Source organism: Ceratotherium simum, chromosome 30 (assembly GCF_057802395.1).
Source record: "Ceratotherium simum simum isolate JZ-2026a chromosome 30, ASM5780239v1, whole genome shotgun sequence".
NCBI classification, from domain to species: Eukaryota; Metazoa; Chordata; class Mammalia; order Perissodactyla; family Rhinocerotidae; genus Ceratotherium; species Ceratotherium simum.
Genome location: NC_141929.1, coordinates 2,147,014 through 2,169,892, shown reverse-complemented (window position 1 = coordinate 2,169,892; position 22,879 = coordinate 2,147,014). Strand labels below are relative to the sequence as shown.

The 22,879-nt window shown below is 64.0% G+C and overlaps 1 protein-coding gene across 1 annotated transcript in view; it reads left to right on the top strand.

Annotated features, from left to right (window-relative positions):
• ZFPM1 (zinc finger protein, FOG family member 1) overlaps positions 1-22,879 on the top strand; it is a 79,067-nt gene that overhangs the window by 26,684 nt on the left and 29,504 nt on the right. The window contains exons 2-3 of the mRNA XM_087419813.1: positions 4,121-4,249; positions 6,911-7,039. Of these exons, the coding sequence (XP_087275939.1) occupies positions 4,121-4,249; positions 6,911-7,039 (258 nt within the window). The remainder of the gene's footprint in view (positions 1-4,120; positions 4,250-6,910; positions 7,040-22,879) is intronic.

Below are 22,879 nucleotides of genomic sequence, written 5' to 3'. Positions count from 1 at the left end.
AGGTCATCCGCAGGGCGGGCAAGGGGAGGGCTGTGGCCTGAGCCACTGTCCAGAAGGGTGACATGTTGGGGGGACGCCCTGCCCACCCCCACCCCTGCCTCCTCGCCGAGGGTCATGAGTGAGTCTGTTCACCTTGCTGGGTGACTGCAAAGTGGGCGTGACTCGGGCTCACCTCTGGGGGGTGCTGGGGGCCCGGAGGAGACTTGCCTGTCATGACGGTCATCAGGGTGCTGCCTCCCCCACCCCCGTCCCCTTTCACTGTCGTCTCCCACCGCTCTGTGCACCTGTCAGGCTGCCCAGGAGTGCCCCCCATACACACCTTTGCCCCCGGCCCTACACCTATGCACTGCTGGCTGAGCACAGGGCTTGTATACAGGCGGTGCTTAATAATAGAGCATGCTCACCCACCCACACACACACCCCACCCCACTTCCCAGCTCCTGCCAGGTGGTAGGTAGTGGTGACGTGATGGGACAGCTGATGTTTGGTGCACAGCCGGGCCCTGAGCTGAGCTCCGTGCAGGTGAGCTGGGAGGTGGGAGCTGTTGTGGTTTCCGAGCACAGAGAAGTAGAGTGACTTGCTTGAGGTCACAAAGCAAGGACACCGCCTGCCTGGGGTTGGCCTGGCCAACTGTTAGGATCTCTGAGCAGAGAGGGTCCCACAGGAGCCGGGCGGGGTCTTTCCCAGCCCAGGGCATTCAGGGAAACCTGTGTGTCTCAGCAGTGCCCCTGCCGGCAAAGAAGCCTTCCTCCCTGAGCCCCAGGTGGAGCGGGGACCCAGGTGCACCCATGTGACCCCAGGGGTGTCACGGGGGCTCCAGCAGGGCAGAGGTGGCGCGCTCTGGGGTGCTGAGGCGGGCATGGGGCGGGATTCGTCACGCCACGCCACGTACCATTTGTGGGCTTGGAGCGATCTTGCTGGTTGGCAATTGTCTCCGCTTTATCGGGGGGAGCGTCTTAATTGTGCTGCAACCGAATTAGCGACATTAGAATCCGTTGCTGCCGCCTGCAGCCTCTCTCTTCACGCTCATCTTCTTGCCTTTGTGCAGCGCGGGCTCCTTTGTTCTCCCATGAACGGACCCGCCACGAGCTTGGGGTCCCCCAGGTGGCTGAGGCCCACCTGGGTGAGGCACCTGGAGTTGGGGTGGTGGTCCCAGGCCGGGCAGGTGTGGGGAGGGGAGTGTCAGCTGTGTGTCCAGCATCAGCCCGGCCCCTGCTCTGGTCCCTGTGGTCCCCAAAAGCAGGTGCTTCACAATGATCCTCCAGGGCAGGCCCCTGAGGCCATGAAGTCCATGGCCACTCAGCAGGGCCACAGCTCTGGGGAGCCTCCTCCAGCTATAAATGAGCCACGGGGGCACCAGGGCTTCTAGAAAGGGGCTGGCAGATGGGCTGAGCCTGCTGGCCATGGTGACCAGCGGTGCCCGCTCAGGGCCAACCCTGCAGAGGAGGGAGCCGTCGGCTGGCCTCCACCGCAGCCTCCGCTTTCCTGCCCCGGTGTGTGCCACGGGAGGTCACCGTGGGTCAGGCCTCCCATCTGTACCAGGGAGCACGAGTTGGACTGGTCTGAAGTGTGCCCAGCCCGCCATGGAGCTTGCCCGTGTGGGCACGTTGAGGAGAGAGCGCAAGGCTTCGCCCGAGGCTGGTTCTGTGTGATCTGAGACAGGCCGCGGGGTGGTGAGCACCCCCTCCTGTAATGACAGCTCTGAGGTGTCCTGGGGAGGCCAGGCCTCGTGGGTCCGGAGCCAGAATCCAGAGAGCTGCAGCTGGGAAATCGACCCTGCCGCCTCCTGCCTGGGACCTTCTGTGGCTCCCCGGCACCCCCAGGATCAGGATCCACTCCTCCCCCTGCCTCTGAGGCTGACCCTGCCCTCTCTCAGCCTCAGCTTCCCCTCCTCTCTCCTCCACCACACGGAGTCCCGGCCCACCTCCAGGTCCCTCTGCCTGGAGCTCTCTTCTCAGCCGTGGGTCTGGTACCAGCACTGTCCCTTCTGAGATCTGCTGGTAGCATCTCCCCCTCTTGTTTTTCTCTCTTCTCTCTCATTTGCCTCCCACCCTCCTCCGCCCAGCACTTCTATAATTTGCCATTGTTTCACTTTGTGCTCGTCTGTTGTTTGACTGTCTCCCTCACCGGCCTGGACGTCCCCCTCAGAGTCCAGAGGTCCCGGCACCTCTGCATCCTAGAGCAGAGTCTGCCCTCCGATGGCAGCGGCCAGCAGGAACAACTCGGTTTTCATACTACAGCCAGCCATCACCCACCTGTGATCAGAGAGGTCAGCGGAGACGCAAACAGAAAACCAGCTGCCCACGCCCTGCCCATGGAAACTGCTGGATTTTGAGAGTCGGCCTGCACAGTCATGACAACATTGCTCGTTCTGTCACAGCCCCATGGTCTCCCTGTCATCCTGCCACGAGCCAGCTCTGTGGCTGTGTCGGACGCTGGCCGGCCGCGCGTGTCCCTCACGCAGGGACAGGCACTGAAGGCATCAGCAGCCCCACCTCAGATCTTCCCATCTCCCTCCGTCCGCCATCCACCCATCTTCTTTCACCCCTGGAAAAATCTAGCAAAGGAGGAGAGTGAGGGCGCCAGGAAGGAGGACACTGGGGTGTGGTGGGAAGCCCTTGAGATGGGGCAAATTGTGGTTCCTCTGTGTGTTTTTCTGGGGAGAAGGCACCGGATTTCATCAGATTTCTGGAGCGGTCATGACGTACAAAAGGCCAGGAACCACCAGCCACAGAGAGGGGCATCCCAGGCAAGTCTCCATGTGCTGCTGCTTGCTTGCCTCCGGGGATGGGGAGCTCAGCCCTCGAGAGGTGGCCATTCCATTCCACACGGCTCAGCCCTTCCTTCTTTCTGGTGCCGTCTGCTCCCAACAGCAGCCAGAGCAAGCCCCACTCTGCTCCCTCAGGTGCCTCTGACATGCGAATTTGCAGCTGCTGCCGCGGCTTCCAGACATTTCTTCTTGCTCATTTTCCTCAGTAGCAAGAGGGCCTGGCTGCTGCAGGCTCAATGCCCTGGGCCGGAAGTTCCCTCCCCATTCTTGAGTGGGCTGAGCTGGGGTCTGTGAGTCAGGACCATCCTCCATGCCACGCCTGGACGATGGGCGTCATCTCTCTGGTGACCGCTGGGTGGGGGGCAGGGCAGGTGGCCGCTGAGGAGGGACCCGGGAAGGTAATGGGGGCAGGAGGCAGCCCCAGCCCCGCACCTGTCTCTGGGCCCCAGGGCCCAGGCTGAGACAGGGACAGAGGGGTCTGGGGGAACTTGGAGAGCAGGATGAGGAGGGACACCCGTTCACCACTATTCTCTCTGCCCACCACACTGGCACCGTCTGTCTAACCTCAGAGGCAGAGGTGGCCACCCTCCCAGGGGGTCTGAGGTCAGTCCCCTCTCAGTCTGCCTTCTCACCTGTAAGGTGGGCTCTATGGCCCCCACCCTGCACGAGCCTCCCAGGGAGGGTGGGGATTGGAGTTAGGGGCCCAGGCCTGCGGCTCTCCAGCCCCAAGAGGCTTGGCCTCAGACCCCTGTGGGCTCACCTCTGCCCGTCAACCATTTATGCGTTTAATCGGGTTCTCTGAGGCTCCCATGTGCTGGGCACGGGGCTGCCCTGGAGAGGCACTCAGACCCCATACCCGAGCATGGGGTACTTCTCGGAGGTCCCAGGAGATGTTTACCTGGGGGCTGTGGATGCACCGGGGGCTCTGGGAAACCCCAGAAGCACGTCCCTGTGGGACAGGGAAGGGCCGTGGGGTTCATGCAGCCCTAGGGGCCACAGCCCAGGGGAGGCCCCGTTGCGGCTCCGAGGCTCGGAGTGGGGGCGGGGGGGTGGGGGCGAGACCGTCATCCCCCTGGCAAGGGCCACAGAGGTTGCAGAGCAAGCAAGTAGGGTGGGAGGGCTGGGGTGACCCCAGGCCAGGATGGTCACGGTGGGGGCTGATACAGGGTGGGGTTTGCACGTCAAGTCTCAGGGAACCCCGAGGAAGCCCCCAGGCTGATGGCGCCTGTCGTGGCCTCTGACTCCGTGGGGCACCTGGGCCCTGGGCTGGGCCTGTGCCAGGAGGGGGTCCGAAGGCCAGGGTGCCATCCCCCCACGCCCCTCACGATTCCCTTGGGGCTGTGTTCGCAGGTTCCCTCGGAGACATGGAGACTGGAGAAGAGGCCCAGGCTGCAGACACCAGCCTCCCAGAGCGTGAGGCCACAGCACCGGAGCCAGAGGCTGCGGGGGAGCCAGAGCCCCTGAGTCCCTGCAGTGCAGGTGAGTGGGGGCCGTGGGCCCAGCGGGCGGGTCTCCACCCTGAGCTCCCGCCACCCCTTCCCTCGTCCTCACGGGACTTCGCAGGAGCCTGTCCCTGTGGGGACTTGGTTTCCACACCTGTGAGACGAGTCTTGAGCTGGGTGGTGTCTGGGCCTGACTGTGCCCACTGGGTCCAGGAGAGGCTTGGGCGGCTCTAGCCAGGGCCTGACCCAGGGGCCTGGAGGGGAGAGGAGAGACGCACATCTTCACGAGGGCCCTTTGTGGTACAGGTGGGGAGACCAAGGCCTGATGGGGAAGGTCTATCCCAGGGTTAGACAGGGAGTCGTACGGGCCACTGAGTGGCCTCGGGAAAGCCACGCACCCCCAGCATCTACAAAAGTTTACCCTCTACAAAATAGGGCAGTGAAGCCTCGCCTGGTACGGTGCCTGCCCTAGCACACATGGTGCTTAGTACATGGCAGGTTCTCCTGTTAAGGTGCTTCACCCCACTTTACAGATGAGGGCATGAGGCCCAGAGAGGTTAAGTGACTTGCCCAGGGTCACACAGCCTATTACCACCCAAGCAGGGATCCAACCCCAGGTCTGGATTCAGGTTGATTCACCATGTCTCCCCTGCCTGCTCCCCACCCCACTCCACTCCGGGTACCTGGAACCGCTCCTTGGGCCCTCCTGGTGGCAGTTCTGGGGTGAGGGGGGTGCATTTCTAGAGCTGAGAACAGGACCTGGAAGGAGAGGTACCCCCCCACCCAGAGTGAGTAACCTGGCACCAGGCGGCCTGCTCTGGCTGGGTCCCCGGTGGGGCCTCGAAACTGGGACAGCCTTTTGGGCCAGCTGTACCCCCAGAAACCCCCAGAGACCCCCAGGAGGAAGAGGAAACTGAGGCTGGGGGTTTGTGGTAGAAGAACGAGGGGTGGGCTCTGCGGTCTGCCTGGCATGAGCACCGGCTCCCCCACCCCCTCCACCCTGCTAGCCGTGGGCAATGGCCTTGGCCCCGTTCCGCCCCCCAGGCCACAGTATGATGTGGAAGACGCAGCCACAAACAGGACCTTTTGGAAGGTGGTAAGTGGGAGGCATGACTGGGAGCGAAGGAGAGATGGGACAGGGGGTGACACTGAACAGAGACCGAAGGACACGTAGAGCCACCGTGCTGTGCATAGGGAAGGGTGTGCCAGGCAGCAGTGCCCGCAAGCACAAAGGCCCTGGGGTAGGAAAGAGAGTGGACAGAGGAGAGCGCAACAGAGGGGGCTGGAGGCCGAGGAGGGGCCAAGGGTGGGGGAGATCCCAGACAGACCCTGGTCCCAGGAGGGTCCTTCTCACTGTGCACCCCCCACCCCCAGTGTTTCCCAGCCTCAGAGTGTCAGCCTCCCCCTTTGGACGTCCACAGGCCCAGGAGCCCAAGAAGCCTTGTCCTTGGAGACCTGCTGGCCCCTATGTCCCCTTCCCCAGAGGCAGGCCCATGGGATCACCAGGGCCATGTGGCGAGAAGGAGGCAGAGCCAGCGGGACTTGAACCCAGGGCCAGGGCTCCCATCGCCCTCCACTCGCTGGGGCAGCGGGGCCGGGGTGAAGGGCCACGGCCTGGCCTCTGGTGCCGGCTCCTGTGCGTTGTTGTTATCGCTGCTGCCATCGTCTCGGCCTCATGTTGCTCAGCAGTGCAGCCGGCACTCAAGGCCCGTGCTCCTGGCCCTCTCCTGGCCTCAATTTCCACATCTGTAACTGGGCACGAGCCCCTCCCGGTGGCCGAGGCTGAGGGGGTGTGAGGGGCCACTCATCGCCATCACCATCACCGTCATTGTTAGGGGCTGCGCTAATGGGGGGCCACAATCTGCCAAAGGGCGAGTGGCTCATTACTGGTGGACTTTGACCCGGGTGGCTTTCCTGGGGAGCAGGGCCCCTTATCTGATCTGGAAGCTGGGGCTGCACAGGGGTGGGGGCAGGGCCGGGGAAGGAGCTGGAAAAAACAGCCGGGGTTGCACCTGGCACAGGCCGTGGTGATAACGCAGTGATGGGCGCGATAAGGCGGCGGGAGCACTATCTGCCTCTTGGGCGGGCCCAGCGCAGCTCCTGCGTGGTGGCTGGAGCTCAAATGCCAGCCATGTTGATTTATAGCCAAAAATAATAGGACTTTTATACTGTGTGATTGATTTATTTGATGTTAATCACAGCCCTTATCGAGGGTATTAATAATCTGCCGGGTGCATGACGTCACCAAGGGGGGGCTTTTATGGGAGCTCATCGATTGGGGGCCGCGGTGGTTATCAGGCCCGGCAGGGAAGGCAAATATGCCCTTTGGGCTGGAATTGGGTGCAGGGCCTGGTGGAGGGGCCCCCAGCTGCCGGCTGGAGGAGACAAGGGAGCGGGGGCCCACGCGTGTGCCCGCTGGCCTGGGTGTGCCCGGTAGGCCATCTTCTACCTCTAATTAGGCACTCTAATTATTAACAGCAGCTGGAATAGCAATTATTATTGCTGTAATTAATGAGAGGGATGAGGAATTTTAAAGGCCAAGGGGAAAATTGAGATGTCTGACCCCCACAATGAGAGCAAGCCTGGAGGTGGGGCATCTCAGGCGTGTGCTCGCCCGCCTGGGCCACAGGGTGGGGTGGGCGGGTGACACGGCGCCCAGGGTTCTTTGCAGGGCCTAATGGTGTTTTCTTCTCTGCAGACGCTAATCCCCCACCCCCACCCCCACCGCCACCAGCCGCCACGTCCCCCGGAGGCCCCCAGGAGATGGAGGGGCAGGAGCCAGAGACGAGGCTGGAGGAGGAGGCCGGCAGCTCCTGGAGGGGGCCAGGTAAGCACGCCTGCAGGAGGGTCCGGCAGCATTGCCTCTCCAGGGCGGCCCGGGTCCCAGCCTTCAGGGGGTCCTGGGAGCTGTCCACCCTGATGGCTCGGGTGGGACGGGCCTGGCCTGCTGGCCGGAGAGATTGTGGCGACCCACTGGGCCTGGGCCTGTTCCAAAGTCCAGCCGGCCAGTGGGGCCAGCGGGATCACTGGAGGCGGGCACTGAGCCGTGCCGATGCTAAGGGCTAAATGCGGGCCCCGCACAGCAGATGGAAGCATTCCGAGTGTTCCCTGGAGGCAGTCTGAGCTGGCTGGGAAAGAGGAGCAGGCCGTGAGAGCAGGGAACAGCATCTCGGGAGTGGGAATAGCCAGGGCAAAGGCAGTGAGGCAGGGATGTGTGTCTGGAGCCGTCCCAGCCGGGCCGGGGGTTCAGAGCTGGCAGCAGAGGCCCCAGGCAGGCACGCGGACCTGTGCAGACCGGTAAAGGACCCCTCTCACCCCTCGGGTGGCTGCAGCCGCGTGGGAGGCAGGAGGCTGCTCCACTGCCCAGTCCTGGACCACAGGAGTGTCTTTGAGGTCCCAGCAGTGTTGTCCCTGTGGCCCCCATTCCCCTGTTTGTGAACTCGGACAAGCTGGGCGAGCTGGTTGCCCCCGTTCGTGATCAGTAACTAGCGCAGCTCAGGGGGCTCTGCCTCTCTGGGCGCAGGCGCAGCTGGTCGTCGAGGGCCGAGGGCCATGGGTGAGAGCCGGTGGGTGAAGGAGGGATGGAGCAGAGGCCACACATTCAGGCCAGCCGTGTGGACACAGCTGCATATATTGAGCACCTACGCATACCAGACAAACACCTGTGAGCACACAGTCGTCAGGGAGCTGCATGTGGCGTAATAACACAAGTGAGGTTCATGGCAGTGGAGAGGGAGCACGTGGTGAGGGCTTCGCCTTGCTGGGGGGGCGGTCAGGGAAGGCTTCACCAGGGCAGAGGGAACCCCCGTTCCTCCTCTGGGGATCCCCCATGGCCAAAGATGGGAAGGGTGTCAGAGATGGTCTCACCAGGTTCAATTCGAGTGGTTGTGTGGGCCCCTTGTTGGGACCCCAAGGTGTCAAGAGGAGCGTGCTGTGATCAATTAGTGATGTCTGCCATGAGCACCGATGTAGATGTGGTGGCACGTGTGCCTTGGGGTCCCCCTGCTGATTTAACATATCCCGTTCCCGCAATAGGTAGGCGGTCTGAGGCCCAGAGAGGGAGGGGTCAGCCTGGTGGTCACAACCAAGATGGTGACCCCATACCATGGGGAAACTGAGTCCACTCCCAGCCTCTACCACCCGAATGGGCCGTGGTGCTGCCTGGGAGTAGAGCATCCTGGGTAAGACAGCACTGGGGGGCCCTCATGCTGTCCTTCAGGATGGACTTGGCTTCCTGTCCCTTGGCCATTCTGCACCCCACCTCGGAGACTGGTGATGGGCAGGGGAGGGGTCCAGGGGCTCTGGCAGAAATGTGCCAACAGCACGCCCTCTCCCCACCAAGGAGCACCTGGCGAGGGACAGGCCACAGCACCACATGTCTGCAAGGCCCTCCCAGCCCAGCTGGGCACAACTGAGCCAGATGCCCACTTGCGGGGCACCAGGGCCTGCAGGGGGGGCCCTTCCTCGCACAGGGGACAGTGCCATGGGGGATGGGCAGGGGCCCTGCGGTCAGACTGCTCTGCCTCCCTCAGTTTCCCAAGCTCTAGAATGGGGTGACAATGAGGCACCCACAGATGCCGGGTGAGCCCTGCGGCCCCCACATTAAGGCTTTGCCAGTGCAAACTTCCTGCTGCCATGGGGGTGCAGGCAGGGACCCCCTATGTGCCTGCAGGACCCTGATTGGCCACTGGGCAGGTGAGGACTGAGGCAGCAGCTACTGGACAGAGTGACCGTGGGGAGGAGAGCACCAGGTGGTCGCCACACCGGCGTCTTTACGGAGGAGACCCAGACACAGAGTGATGAGGGGGCTCGTCCAAGGTCACCAGCTGGGAAGCGGCAGAACTGGGACGTGGACCCGCCGTCTGCTCCAGAGCTCGGGCTGCGAGTTTGTAAATGCTTCAGTCATCACCCCAGCTGGTCCCGTCCACCCTGCCTGTTAACATCAGCATCTCCGTCTTACAGAAGGAGAAACAGAGGCCCCTAGAGATTGGAACCTGACCCTGGGGCATGGGGTGGCCGTGGGGGCTGTGGTTTGGGGCTGGGGTGCACCGGGAGCTTCCTGCGCTATTTGCATCCTCGGGGGCCCGGGGGCTCCCTATCGGCTCCCACAGATATGAATTTCTGTGCATTGGGCAGTGATGGGCGATAAGCGGCCGCCGGCCAACCGCCGAGGTGGCCGCCTGCTATCAGGCTCCGAGCAGGCCACACTTATCGCCCGGCCGGGAAGCCAGAGAGGCCCAGTGGGCTCTTATCTCGTGGGGGCCGCCCGTGCCAGCAGTGGGGTGGCAGGGCTTTGCCGGGGCCCAGCCAGGTCAGTGTCCCCGAGGGCAGTGCCCGGCCCAGTGACCAGCCAGGGGGTCGGAGCCTTAGCCTGCACGTCTTGGCCCCTCTCTCCCTTCCCTGTCTCTCTGAGCCCCTCTGCAGGTCCGTCTCTGCCTGCCTCTCTCTCCCTCCTGCACTGTTTCTCCCGCCCTGTCTAACTGAGTCTGTCCCTCGACCTCGGGCAGCTACTGCCCTGTCCCCGAGCGTGGGGAAAAGCGCGGGCCGGCTGCGCCTGGCCTGGGGCCACCAGCCCGGGGGGCACCACCGCCTTTCCCCTCTGGGATGAGGGGCTGGCTTAGACTGCAGAGCACCCCGCGCTGTCTGGCTTTGTGGAGGTGACTGGGCCCCAAGCCTCAGTTTCCCACCTGGCCTCAGAGCCGGGAGCCCAGGGCTGGGCACACGCCTGGTACAGCCCATGCTGTGGCCCCCACCTCGCCTTTCCGGCTGCCACCTGCTGGCCAGGACCACGGCTTATGAGTCTCCTGGGGACTCTCTCCCCCTGTCAGACCCATCACCCAGGGAGGGCACTGAGATTGCCAGGGGCCCGGGAGCCAGCGGTATCAGCACAGCGGAGAGGCCAGCCTCAGTGCCCCCTCCACAGCTCACAGTGGGTGTCATGCAGCCGCCCAGCCCCAGTGGTCAAGGCCTCGAGCAGATGGGGGCGAAGACCCCCAGGCAGAAGGGAGGCCCCCAACCCCTCTCCTCCCAGGAGGCGTCGACATGCGCTGCAGACGCAAACGAGGTCCTGGATGTGCAAGGGCTTTGTAAACACTAGAGCGTGTATCCCGGAGTATGTGAGGGGCCCATAACCGCCTAGCCCCGTTACTGCCCCACCCTAGCTCCCTCCTGCCCCTGGCTGATACCTGGTGACCCCAGAGTTCCAAAACCAGGCTGGGGAGGTGCTCAGGGGTTTGTGTTCATTTTCAAAAGTTACAAGCTTTGTCAGCTGCTGGCTGCTTAGTTCTCAAGTGTTGGCTGGTCAGGTGGGCACACACCGAGCTGTCCTGAAAGGCAGGAGCATAGACCCCGGAGCCCGCCCGCCCGGGCCTGGGTCCAGCTTTGCTGAGTGACTGTGGGATGGTTGCTTGACCTCTCTGGGCCGCAGGGTCCTCTTCTGTGCAGTGGAGCTGCAGAGAGCACCGGGCTCGCGAGGGTGCTGTGAGGAGACGCCCACGGTGCACAGAGGACAGGCCCTGGTGCAGAGCGAGCTCCTTGCCGCTGTTGTCACCCGCCTGGGGCAGCCTGGGTTCCCCTGGTATTGGGGGTGAGGGATGTTCCCTGAGACAACCAGAACTCTGCTCTCGGGGCACAGGGACACTGTACCCGCTGGCCGGCCAGCCGTGTGACCGTGCAGCAAGGAGAAGCCACCTTTTGCTCCCCTATTGGTGGCGGTCACCTTGGCCCCATGGACGCCATCACCCACCCTGGGCCCATGAGGCCCTGCTGCACCGGCTCAGGTCTCCCGACCGTCAGTAGCCCGGGGTTCAGGCTGGTTTGAGACCCAGCTCTGCGGTGACTCTGCAGTGTGGCCTCGGGGGTGTCACCTTCCTGCTCTGAGCCACAGGGACAGTAGCTGCCCCCTTGGGTGGCAAGGGCTGGAGCAGAGCCTGCACCGAGTGGGTGCTGGGTCAACGCTCTCTGACGCTAAGGAGCTGGTGTGCCAGGCCATCCCAGAGCTGCAGGGTGCGTGGGCAAGTGAGGCGTCCTAGAGAGAAGGGGACCCCAAAGGGGCCCATAAGGCGAGAAGGTCCTGCGGTCCGAAGGGCCGTGTGATGTTGACAGAGGGGGTGCCAGGTGGAGGGCACGGCCCACACAAAAGCTCGGAGGCGGGACCCGGCGCAGGAGGAGGCCCTGGGCCTGAGCAGGACATGGGGAGGGGGTCAGGGTGGGTGGGGTATGGTCCTGAGGAAGGGGGGTAGAGGGCGGGCTCTGAGCAGGGCAGCATCCCTTGGGGAGAGTGGAGGAGGGCAGAGCAGGGGACTCCCCCACCCCAGCCCCTGGTCTGTGGGGACAGAGTTCAGCCCGAGGTGGGGACAGCACCCACCAGGGCTGGGGAAGGGGGACATTGGGCTGGGGGCTGCCCTGGCCCAGCCCTGCCTTGTCTTCGCCTGAGCCGCCAGCCCCAAATTCAAAGCGGGCTGCGGCAGGAAGGGGAAGCTCTGTAACTTTATCTTTTAAATGACCTTGTTCACTGGAGGGGCTGGCTGCTTAAAATTCTGATATGCAAATAGCAGCATGCCGTAATCTATAATCCAGCTGCACTGTGGGGGGGGCGGGGAAGGGGGTGGGGGGGGGAGGGCATGCCTCTGCCTCTGCTGGGCCTGAGGCTCTGTGGGTCAGGGGTCAGGGGTCAGGGGTCAAGGGTCCCCCCGCCCCCATCTCTCCACTGAACATCCAGAGAAAGCAGGTCAGCAGACACACCAGCTGTGTTAGGACTGAGAGCCCCGAGGGTCCTGTCCGACTGTGTGGGGTCACCAGGCCTGTTGCCTGCCTCATGGCCCCGTCTGAGCCTCTGTCCAGTGGCAGTCAGCATGACCTCAGCCTGCCTGGTCAGGTCGTGAGAAAACAGACACAGGGAGGGGCTGCGGTGAGTGGGAGCTGGGCCTGGGTCTGGCCCCAGGGGGTCTGGGAGCCTCCTCTGCAGCCAGGCCTCCTGGTGTGGGGTCCCCTCCCCCTGGGAGCCCTCCAGGGCCTTCTCCCACCTGAGCAGCCCCTTGGACAGCAGAGCAGGGTGACTTGCCCAGGGTGGCCTGGTGAGGGGCCGAGAAGGCTTCACTCCACTGCCCTCCCCTCCCCTCCCCCGCACCACGCCGCACAGAGGAGGCGAGGATGAGCGAGGGAAGGCAGCGTGGGGGGCACGCCTGGCTGGGGGAGCAATGGGAGACCCGCCGCTGAGTGTAGGGCCATCCCCCGTGGGTGCTGATCTCAGCTGGGAGCAAGGAGGTGAACCCAGGAGGCCCATGGGGGCTCCCCACCAGCTCTGGGGTTGTCAAGTGGCTGTGAGGGTGGCCTGGGCTCCATGGGCCAGGAAGGAAGAGAGTGACCAGGGACATATTTGGTGGTCAGAGCAGTGGGTGGCCAGGCGGGTGGCCATCAGGGTCCCAGGAGCAGGGTCCCCTTCACCTGCAAGTGTCTTGGGGCCTGGAACTCTTTCTTGGTGACCACTGTTTACAAAATAAATCCAACTGGGCAGAGCCTTCAGTGGAGGGACAGGTGAGGAGGCTAGAAGGTCACTCGTGAGAGCCTAGGATGGGGGTGGCCGAGATGGGGCGGTGGGTGAGTACGCTGTGGGCAGTGGGGCAGGCCTCCCCATGGGGGAGGACTGCTGGACCAGGGCCTGGCTTTGTCCTGAGGGCACAGGTTGGTCAGGAGGCTCGTCCACAGGACCCCAGACTGGAGCTGGGGGTGGGGTGCAGGGTGGGAGCAGGAAGGAAGGGGGCGTGGGGCAGGGACACATTGAGGCCAGCCTCAACTCCACAGCTGCCTGTGCCCATCCCAGGCAGGGACAGCACTGGGAACCCTCATGGAGCAAACAGTCCCCATGGGGCAAGAGTCTGTCCCTCTGCCCCACCCTGACTCTGGAGGCAAAGTGGGGTCTCCTCCCTCTAAAGCCGGGGCCTTTCGGAGGGAGTGGCCTGGGGCTCCCCAGAGCTGAGCCTGAGAGGGGTGCTCCTCTGGGCCCCACAGCTCTGCCTAGGGTGGCCCACTTTCAGAAGAAAGGGACACGGGGAGCATGGAGTGGCAATAGGGACCCACGCCCGCCAAGAGCAGGACCATGGAGCACGACCAGCCCGCCATGCTCGGGACCTGACGAGACTCACTTTCTGCTCTGGTTTTCCGGTGCCTTGAGCTGCGCTGACCCCTTCACACATGTATTTCCCATGACCCTGCCGGGGGTGCTCGGTGAGCCTCACTTTACAACTAGGGAAGCTGAAGCCGGCAAGGTAAAGTGGCATGGCCAAGGTCGCCCAGTCCCCAGGGGACAAGGAGAGGGACCTGAGCCGGCTATGTCTGTTTGGGGGATGGGTGGTCTCATTTTAGTGCCCTCACCCCCGAGCTGCACACCTTTGCTCCTGGCCTGGCTGTGTGATGAGGGCCCCAGGAGCGGGGTCCCCTTCACCCATAAGTGTCTCAGGGCCTGGAACTCTTTCCTGATGACCACTGTTTACAAAATGAAATCCAACTGGCCAAACATCGGGGTCACCTTTTTTGACTCCAGCTGCTCCCAGGCCCTGGAGGCAGAGATGGGAAGGCTGGCCATGTGCCTGCAGCACTGCAGGTCAGCAGAAGGGTCAACCGGGTGGAAGGGACCAGGTCAGCACCGCAGGAGGGCACCTACGTCCCTTCGCCAAGCTGAGGCCTAAAGAACAAACTGGAGGGGGCGAGGGTGTCAAGGCAGGGAGCTGGCACATGCAAAGGCCCTGAGGTTTGAATGGTGGGTGTAGCAGGAGTGTTAGAGGCCGGATTGGGGTTGGAGAGAGAGGAGGGGCGTGGACGGTCAGGGTCTGGGTTAAGTGCCATGCACTGTAGGGAGACACCTACATTTACTTGGCTGTAAAATGGGCAACTGAAGGGTTTTAAGTGGGGCATTGGGTCAGCTGCTGTGCAGAGAATGGGTTGGGAGTACCCCCAGGGAGCACGGGGAGGCGGCTGCTGGGAGGGGCCGGAGGAGGCCTCTCTCAGCCATTTCCTGCTTGGGGACTGGAGCCCCATCCCCCCCCAACCCCGTCCCAGGGTCCCAGGGGGCCTGCTGGAGGCTAGAATCCTCGGCCCTGGCGCGTGAGCAATGGCGTCGGACTGGCTATCTGGGCCGGGCGGCTGAGTAATCTCGCTGCCGGAGTTTCTCTGCAAACCTCAAGGTTTGTTATCGGGTGGCGGGCAGCGGGCAGCCGAGGCAGGACGGCCTGTCCTGATGGACAGCCCGGGAGATGGGCCGATACAGCTAGCTGCACATCCCCTCCCACCAGCTTGGCGTGTGTGGGTGGGAAAATCATCTCGGCTCTTTTGTTATCACTGGACCTGGCATCTCGGCCCCAAAGGCCTATTTGTCTTAGATTAACGGGCGGGAGAGGGGCATGCAAGGGGGCAATGGCTGATTGCAGGGGTCAGCCTGGGGTCAGCTCCAGGGGCCAGACCCAGCAGCTGGGTCAGGAGCCACCTCTTCTGGGGGTCCCAGGGAAGGGGGTCCACACTGGGCATCCCCAGAGGGACACGTTCCCTGAGACTCCCAGGGGGCCCTACGCCCATCCTGATCTCCTCACCTCACAGCTGAGCAGACCAAGACTCGGAGGACGGAGCGAAATCCTAGGAGGGGGCTGTGTGTCTCTGCGGCCGGCCATCCTTCCCAGGGGTTACCTAGCACCTACTGGGGCCAGGCATGCCACAGGTGCTGGCAGAAACGGGGGACGGTCCTGCCCCCTTGGAAGTGTGTTGTGGGGGTGACGCAGGCCAGAGAACCAAAGATGTGTGGGGTCTACAGCCCAGGAGTGAGTAAGAGAAGGAGGTCATTTATTCACTCAACAAACACTCGTGTATTAAGCACCTGCTTGGTGCCGGCAGAGTCCAGGCGCCCAGGGAGCTGATGTTCTTAGTCAGGGAGACAGAGAGTAAATAATGAAGTAAAACTGTCACGTGTCCGAAGGGAGAAGCTCTGGAATAAAATAAAGAAGCGGGAGCAATTCCAAATAGGGGGCCAGAGCGGGCCTCGCTGAGCCACATCTGAGCAAAGACCAGAAGAGGGAGGGCAACCAGCTGCCGTCCAGGACAGTGGACCAGGTGGACAGCACAGCAAGGGCCAGAGCCCTGAGGCCGGAGTGTGCCCTGCTGGGTCTGGAGCGAGTGCAGGGGCGAGGAGGGAGGAGGCGAGCTCAGAGCTGGGGGCTCCCGTTGGGTAGCTGGTTGTCTTGGAAACGGAGTTCAGAGGTCACAGGTTTTGGCCAGCACAGCCGAGGGTGGCTGGCTGGCTGATGGACGCCTCAGCTGCCCACTGCTCCTGGCCCCAGCTCTTTCCGTGACACCCTCCCCAGCCTTCCTCAGAGCATGGGTCCCCAGGCCAGGGAGGGGCCTCCACCCCTGGCCTGCATCCACCACCAAGGCTTAGGACAGCCTATCTCTCTGAGCAGAGCCCCCAGGACAGGGCAGAGGTGGGCCGGGAGCCATGGCCTCTCCTCCGTAGCTGGCCTGGCCCACACGGATGCCACCTCCTACACTGCCCCGTGGGCACCAGCCACACACAGCACCCCGGAAAGGCCCTGTGCAGAGGGGCCTCCGCAGGAAGACTCCCACTCCCTTCTAACTGGCGGGGAAACCGAGGCATGGAGCTAGCCATGGCTTCCCCTGTGGCGGGGCTGCTGACCCCTCGGCCCTGGGCAGCCCCCTCACTGTGGTTAGTGGTTCTTCACCCTGGAGGCGCTGACCGCCAGGCACCCACGTGGGCCCTGGCCACATGGAAGCTGCCCCTTGGCCTGGTTCTGACTTCGACCTCCACCCCCCACAAAGGAACCTGCACCTTGGGGTCACCCTGGGGCCAGAACCTGTGAGAGGAGCAGGCGGTCATTGGGCGGCCCTTTAGCAAGACGGCCGCGGTCCCATCACACTGCCCCAGCACGGGAGCTGCTCCCCACCGCCACCCCCTCGAACGTTTATTTACTGAGGACCTACTGTGCACTGGCCCCTGTTACAGACACTGGGGATACAGCAGAGCAGAACAGACCAGCCGCTGCCCTCCTGGAGCCGCAGCCATGGCAGAGAGTGGTCAGAGAGGGACAAGGGACACAGAGGCTAAGCAAGGAGTCCAGACTGAGAAATGGGGGGCACACCTCAGTTTGGGGATTTGCACAGATCTCAGTGGGCTGAGAGAGGGCAGCCCTGTGGACACCCCGAGTTAAGCGCCTCACAGAGCACAGCTATGCAAAGGCCCTGTGGGGGGCCCATGGGGGATCCCAGAGAGGAGGCCCGGGCGGGAGGTGCGGGCTGGCGGCTGGGGCTGGCTGCCGTGTGGAGAGAGGACTGTAGGGGTTCAGGAGCTGACACGGGACCCATGAAAAGGCTGAGACTGTAATCTGGCAGCAGACGCTATGGTCTCCATTTTACAGATGCAGAATCTGAGGCCCAGAGAGGTTGGGTGGCTGCTCCAGGGCCACCACTGGGCAAGTGAGGGGGCACTGAGGCCGCCGTCGAGCCTGCCAGGGTGGCCCCCACCTGTCCTCCCCTGGCCCAGCCCACATGGTTCTCCCGGGCCCCTCAGTGGATGCAGACACTGCGCTGCTAGGGGGCCAGCGGGCAGCGGCGTGCCCGGCGAGGAGCACAGCGGGTCCTCCGGCCGTCCTAGTGGCGGGTGGGGCCCGGGCCTGGCCGCCTGCCCCGCGCTGCCCACTGACCTCACCCGCCTTCCGGGAGTGGCTGTCTGTGGCCAGGGCAGCCTATCTCGGCCGCGGGTGCTAATCGAGCCGGCTTCCTCCTCCGCCCTCCCACCCGGCTTCCTGCCCCGGCCAGTCCGCCCCCGGCCACAGCGGCGTGTCTGAGCGCCGGCCTTCGCCTGCCAGCACCTCCCCAGCGTCAGCAGGGTGCAGGTCCCCCAGCTGGGCCCTGGAGCCCCGGCTGCCCCTCCCGAAGTTTCCCTCCCTGTCCCCACCCTGGGCCCAAGCAGAGACTCGCCGCGGCTGGGCCTGTGGCTGGGTGCGTCAGCCACCTCCCTGAGCCTGCTGCCTGCCTGGTAAATGTCCACAGACACCCACCAGAGGCCCCGGGGGATGACGGGCTGGCTTGACCGCAGGCAGGGACCGCCACCACTGCTGTTGTGGCCGTGACTTGCGCGAGGACAGCGCCTCTTCCCAGGGCCAGAGCCAGCCCTGCCGCGGGTGCTGTCGGCAGTCCTTGCACTGTCACTGTCACTCTTATTGGTGCTCACCATCCCTGTCCATGGCGCCATCCCTGCCCCCACTATTCCTGGCGGCAGGCCCCCACTGCTGGCCCCAGGGCAGACCTGTCTTCCAGCTGGCCCTCTCCCGCTGGGGCCTCGGGCTGCTCCTCTGTGGACAAGGATAGGATGTCCAGGCTGTCTAGAGGACCAGGAGGGCTGGGGACGTGCCCGGGTGGGGGCGGGAGGGCAGCGCGTGTGACACGGTGGCTCTCTCCAAGCACACCCACCGCTGTGCGGTCCCCCGGCCCTGCGGTCCCCAGGTCACAGTGTTGGACACAGTGGGCCCGCCCCGCGGTCCTGCAGTCTCAGGTGGGGTGTGTTGGGGTCACTGTCGGGCCATTGCCTCCCTTACACCAGCCGCTGTCACGGGCCAGGAGGGAGACGGAGGTGGCCCTGCCCTCGTGACAGGCACTGTCATCATGGGATCTCCCTGCACCCAGGGAGGGGCCCCCAATCGCACCCACTCGACAGATGAGGACACTGAGGCTGCGGTGCCTCTCAGGCCCAGTATGGGCCCCAGGCCCCTCTGACCCCAGGCACGCCGCCCCCTAGGGTTAACGCTTTGCTCCCTGCATGCCCCTCCCGCGCTGTGCGGCCGGCCTCTGATTTATTTATTTGTTGTTCCTCTATCTCTGTGCGTAACTCTTGATTTCCTCACTGCACTTTTCCACTACGGTGGTGGTGGACAAGGCTGATAAGATCGGTCCCCGGAGATGGGAGAAAGGGGCCGCCATCGGCTCGAGGGCTGGTCATATCCTGCCCAAAAGGGTGAGCAGGCCTGAACTGAGGCGCGATGCTCTTGCGATGCTATCTCAGGGGCTGATTGTGTGTCGTAGTGGGAGGGGCCCTGCCGCCTCGGCCCGCGCCCCTCCCCGCCCAGGACCTGCCTCTGCATCCACCCTTCCCCATGCCCTCCCCTACGGGGCACCTCAGCTCCCTGGGCCACATGGGCCACACCATCCATCTGGGCAGTCCCAGGTCCACCCGTGGTCCCCATGGGGCCCTGGGCTGGTCCTGCAGCCTCCCTGAGCCTCAGTGTCCCTGTCTGTCACTGAGACCCCCTGCTGCTGGGACCTGATGGATGCAGTGGGCTCTGGGACCCGGTCCACCCTCGGCCCCGGCCACGTGCACTCATGCCCAAGTGCTCAGGCTGGGCCGCCGGAGCCCCCACGGCTGCGACACCCTCGCCTTGACTCAGCAGGTCTGCTCCTAGGAACTTATCCCAGAAAAATAATCTCGGCGTGGACAGGCACAGGGTGGCGAGGATAGTCATCGCAGCGTGTTGAAGATAGCGAGTCATTTATTTTTTTCTTTTGCTGGCCTGCAAAATGTCTACAAGAAGAGGGATAAATGATCTAAAAGAAGCAAATTCCACACAGATGCAACCAGTGCCGCGCCTGTGTGTGCATCTCCCGCATGCACACGGGGGGGGAGGACATGCAGCACCGACGGCCTCGGGTGGGAACAGCAGACCCGGGGCTAACATTGGGGTGGCCCCTCCGCCACCAGCACCTTCCCTGGCCCCTGAGCCTTTACTGGTTCTGCCAAAATTCTACCTGCTCCCTCCGCCTCCCGCCCCTGCAGGCCCGGGCCTTGCTGGGTCTCAGGAGGCATGTGCAGTCACCCTGACAGATGGGAGCCGGGCGAAGAGTGGAGGTGGGAGTGAGCACTGGCCCCAGGACAGTGCCCCCAGGACACGGACCCCTGTGGAGCCTGGCCCTGGGCTCCTGCTGGGCCCGTGGCAGAGTGATCAATTCGGGGCCTAGTGGGAGCCCTGAGGGTTCCTGAGCAGAGGCGCAGCAGGAGGGAGCTAGTCTAGGGGTCTGGCCTGTGCCCTCTGCGTGCAGGTGGCAGGGCTCTGCTGCGCCAGACCTCCTCCGCCCTCCTCCCCAGGCCCTGCTCTGGCGGGTCATTGTTCTCCCTGCCTCCCCTTCAAGGGGCATGAAGGACAGAGCACTGGACAGCGGTCAGGGGCCTGGGTTTGAACTCATCCACCCCGCCTCACCATGTGACCAGATCCTCTCTGACCTTCAATCTCCTCATCTTTAAAGGGCGAGTAACAGTCCCTGCGGTGGATTGGTTTGAGGGTTGAGTCGATTGGTGCCAAGAAAGCAGTGTCAGTTGGTCCTGCAGTGCCACGAGCACACACAGCTTTTACAAGAGGGGGGCTTCAACAATTTCCAGGGACTTGCCTCATGCTGGGTCATTTCTTGGGGACCCCAGGGTGGGGGCCCAGTGCCCCAGTTAGAGCTATGGGGCCGTGGGCAACCTGCAGCCCTCCCCAGGCGCAGCCTCTCTCCCCATGTGCACACGCCTCGTTTGTGAGCGGAGCGAGTGCTTGGTGCTCGGTGCTCGGTGCTCATAGAGGATCGGCAGGTGCTGGGGGTGTTCTGCTCTTTTCTGGGAGGATCTTTGTAACCCCTCAGGGACTCACCCTGCTATGGGTGGTGTCAGTGTCATGATATTCTCGATGGTGTTGGCTGACCTCAGTGCGCACTGCTGCCCCCCAGGCAGGGTGGGTGCCTGCCAGGCCGGGGTAGGACCAGACTCACCTGAGGCTGGGGGCAGCACCAGGCCCCCAGCAGCGGCAGTGGCAGGAGGGCCCTTCCTTCTGGACCCTCACACGCACCTCTCCTGCCCACGTACAGAGGAGACAGGGCCCTGTGAGGGCCAGTGAGCAGGCCCGGACCCCTAGTCCACACCCAGCCCGGCGCAGGGACCAGGGTGGGCTGGCAGGTGGGGGCCGAGGCGGTGAGCTGGAGGCCAACGGGAAGGAAGGGCCCTTGGTGGCGTCGGCCCCTGGAAAAACAGGGGGCAGGGGCCAGGCCGCCCAGGCCGATAGGAGCCAGATAAGCTGTTTGCACAGGAGGTATTTTCTTACATTATCACACATCCTGCTTCCAGCCTGCCTGCCAGGACGAGGCACAGCTGGGAGAGCTGGGGACCCCCACCACAGTTCTCAGGCCCGGGATCTTCCAGGACCACAGTACTGGGGCCCAGAGCTGAAGGGGCTCCTTCTCCCCACTTTGCAGATGGGAAGACTGAGGCCCAGAGACCCAGGGTGTTTAGCTTTTCGAGAAGCCAAGAGAGACCATGAGTCCTTGTGCTTCGAGGTGTCTGGGAAGCCGTGGTTCTCAGGCTCTATGGAGCCAAGGGGAGGCTCCATCCAGGGTGGGGAGCAGGGACAGGCCCACCAGAAATCGCAGAGTGGTGCAGGGCAGTGTCCTGGGCCCAACACTCAGACCCCTAAAAAGCCACAGGCCCCACTGCCTGCCCGCAACTCCTCCTGCCAGTACAGCTGCTCTCGGCTGTGCCGAGGGGATGGAGTGTCTGAGACTGTGTCCCCACCCCAAGGAGCCCCATCTCGGGGGCTCAGCCTCCACTACCACCTCCTCCAAGCCCTGGCTCCGAGCTGCCCACAGGGCCTCAGAAGGCACTTCTGGGCCCGAGGGAGGCTCCTCTGCGGCCCCCGCCGCCCACCTGGGGCCTGGGGTGGTCAAGGCCGGGCCCCATCCCAGCCCCCAGGCCCCCTTTCCCTTGCGGCCACCCCTCCCAGGATGGGCCAGTGGCGAGAGGCCCCTGTAGGTCCGGGTTGGGGAGCCGGGCCCCGTCCTGCACTGGGGCTCTTCCCTGGCGGTCCCAGCTCCACCATTAGTCTGGGCCAGGGTTCAGCCCCATAAAGATGGGCTGTTGTTCTGTGTCAAAAAATCAATAACCCAGCGATGTTCCAGCGATAGGAGAGAGGGTCACGCACCAGCTGGCGGGTGGGGCGGGGCCCAGGCAGGGCTCCTGCACCCCAGCCCGTCCCTCATCACGTCGGCTGGCAGGCCGTCCATGGCGGACTCAAGGCCTGGGGGCGGCACGAGGCGACCTAGCCCAGCCGTCCCTCCTTACCTGCGCCCCGTGCCTCCTCTGTGTAGACGGGTGGCTTGAGAGCCGGCTGGGCCCACCACCCCTCCCCCAGCTGTGAGGAGGCCAGGCCCAGAGCAGCTGGCACCCCCTGCACCCCCCCTTTGGGCAGGGGGTGTGGCTGGGCCCCTCAGGGAAGCTGGAGCCCCGTGGGGAGGCTGGGCCTTCCAGAGTCTCCCCAGGGTCGGGGAGGACACCTCCTGTCCAGGACGTGAGAGTGGAAGCAGAGGGAAGGCGGGCGTACCCAGTGGGACCAGCTGTCCCCTCTCCCAGGCTGATGACTGGACCGGGGCGTCCAGCTTCAGTTCCGCCTCCTGCCACCGTCCTCCAGACACGCGCTCGCTGGATCCCAGGGACACAGCTATCAGTGACGCTGGCCCAAGGGGCTGACATTCTAGTGGGGGGACTGAGAAGTAATAAAATACAGATGTCAGCCCCGTGGCTTAGAGACAGTGGGCACTCAGGGCACAATGAAGCCGGCATGGGCGGGAGGGGCCGGCGGCTGATGGCACTGCCCCTGCTGCACGCACGCGGGAACTCGGGCACAGAGGTCCCCACCTGGAGGGCCCTCCCCACCCCAGGTCCTGTGCTGGCCTGGTACCCGCTGGTCCACGTTGGAGCCAGCCCAGTGCCACCCTGCCAGCCCCCTCTGCCACCAACTCCCAGGAGCGTCACCTGCCGGCCCCGCCCAGCTCAGCTGGCTCCACGTGACACAGCCACGGAGCAGAGCATGGTGGGAGAGGGAGGTTCGAGAGATGGCACCATGCCCAGTGGGCGGACACACGCCCGTGTCCGGTGGAAAGAGAACTGCGGGCAGATGCCACAGGCTGGGCAGGGCCCAAGGGGCTCCCTCAGGTGTGTCCCACCCTGCAAGATGAGGCCTCGGGGTCCGGGCTCCCCGCTCCAGCCCAGCCCCCTGCAACCGGCCACTGTGAGTGCAAGGTCTGCAGGAAACTTAGGAAGGTTCTGGGCCCGAAGCCCTTGGAAAACCTCTGACCTGGAATAAGAAGGGAACCCCCTCCAGGGAGGGCCTGGCTCTGCGCACCCCACTCAGCCTGGGCATTCGGGGGGCTGGGTGCCAGCAGAGGCCAGCGGGACCCCACTGGGCCATGGGCAGAGAGCATCGGGGTGGGGGAGGGCAGATGAGCTGAGACCTCCCCAGGCAGTGGTGGGGCAGGAGTGGGGGAACCCGGGAGGCAGGAGGGGGCGGTTCCCAGAAATTCTCTCGTCTTGACCCCCATCAGTGAATTGGGCGTTGGTCCTGGTCACTGTCACTCCAGTGCTGGACGCTCAGTAACATAAAACAGCACAAAATGATGGGATGGAGGTGCAGCCCTGCGGCTGGCCCCCGCATGGGCGCAGGGCGTGGGCGTGGTCTCTGTGGAGGCGGTCACTGTCTGCGGGGCTCCAGCGGGTCGTGACCCTTCATATAGCAGAGCCTGGCTCTGCCGTGGCATCCAGTTTCCCCAGTTTCCCCGTGAGGCCATCCTTGGTGAGATCTGGTTTTCAAACAAT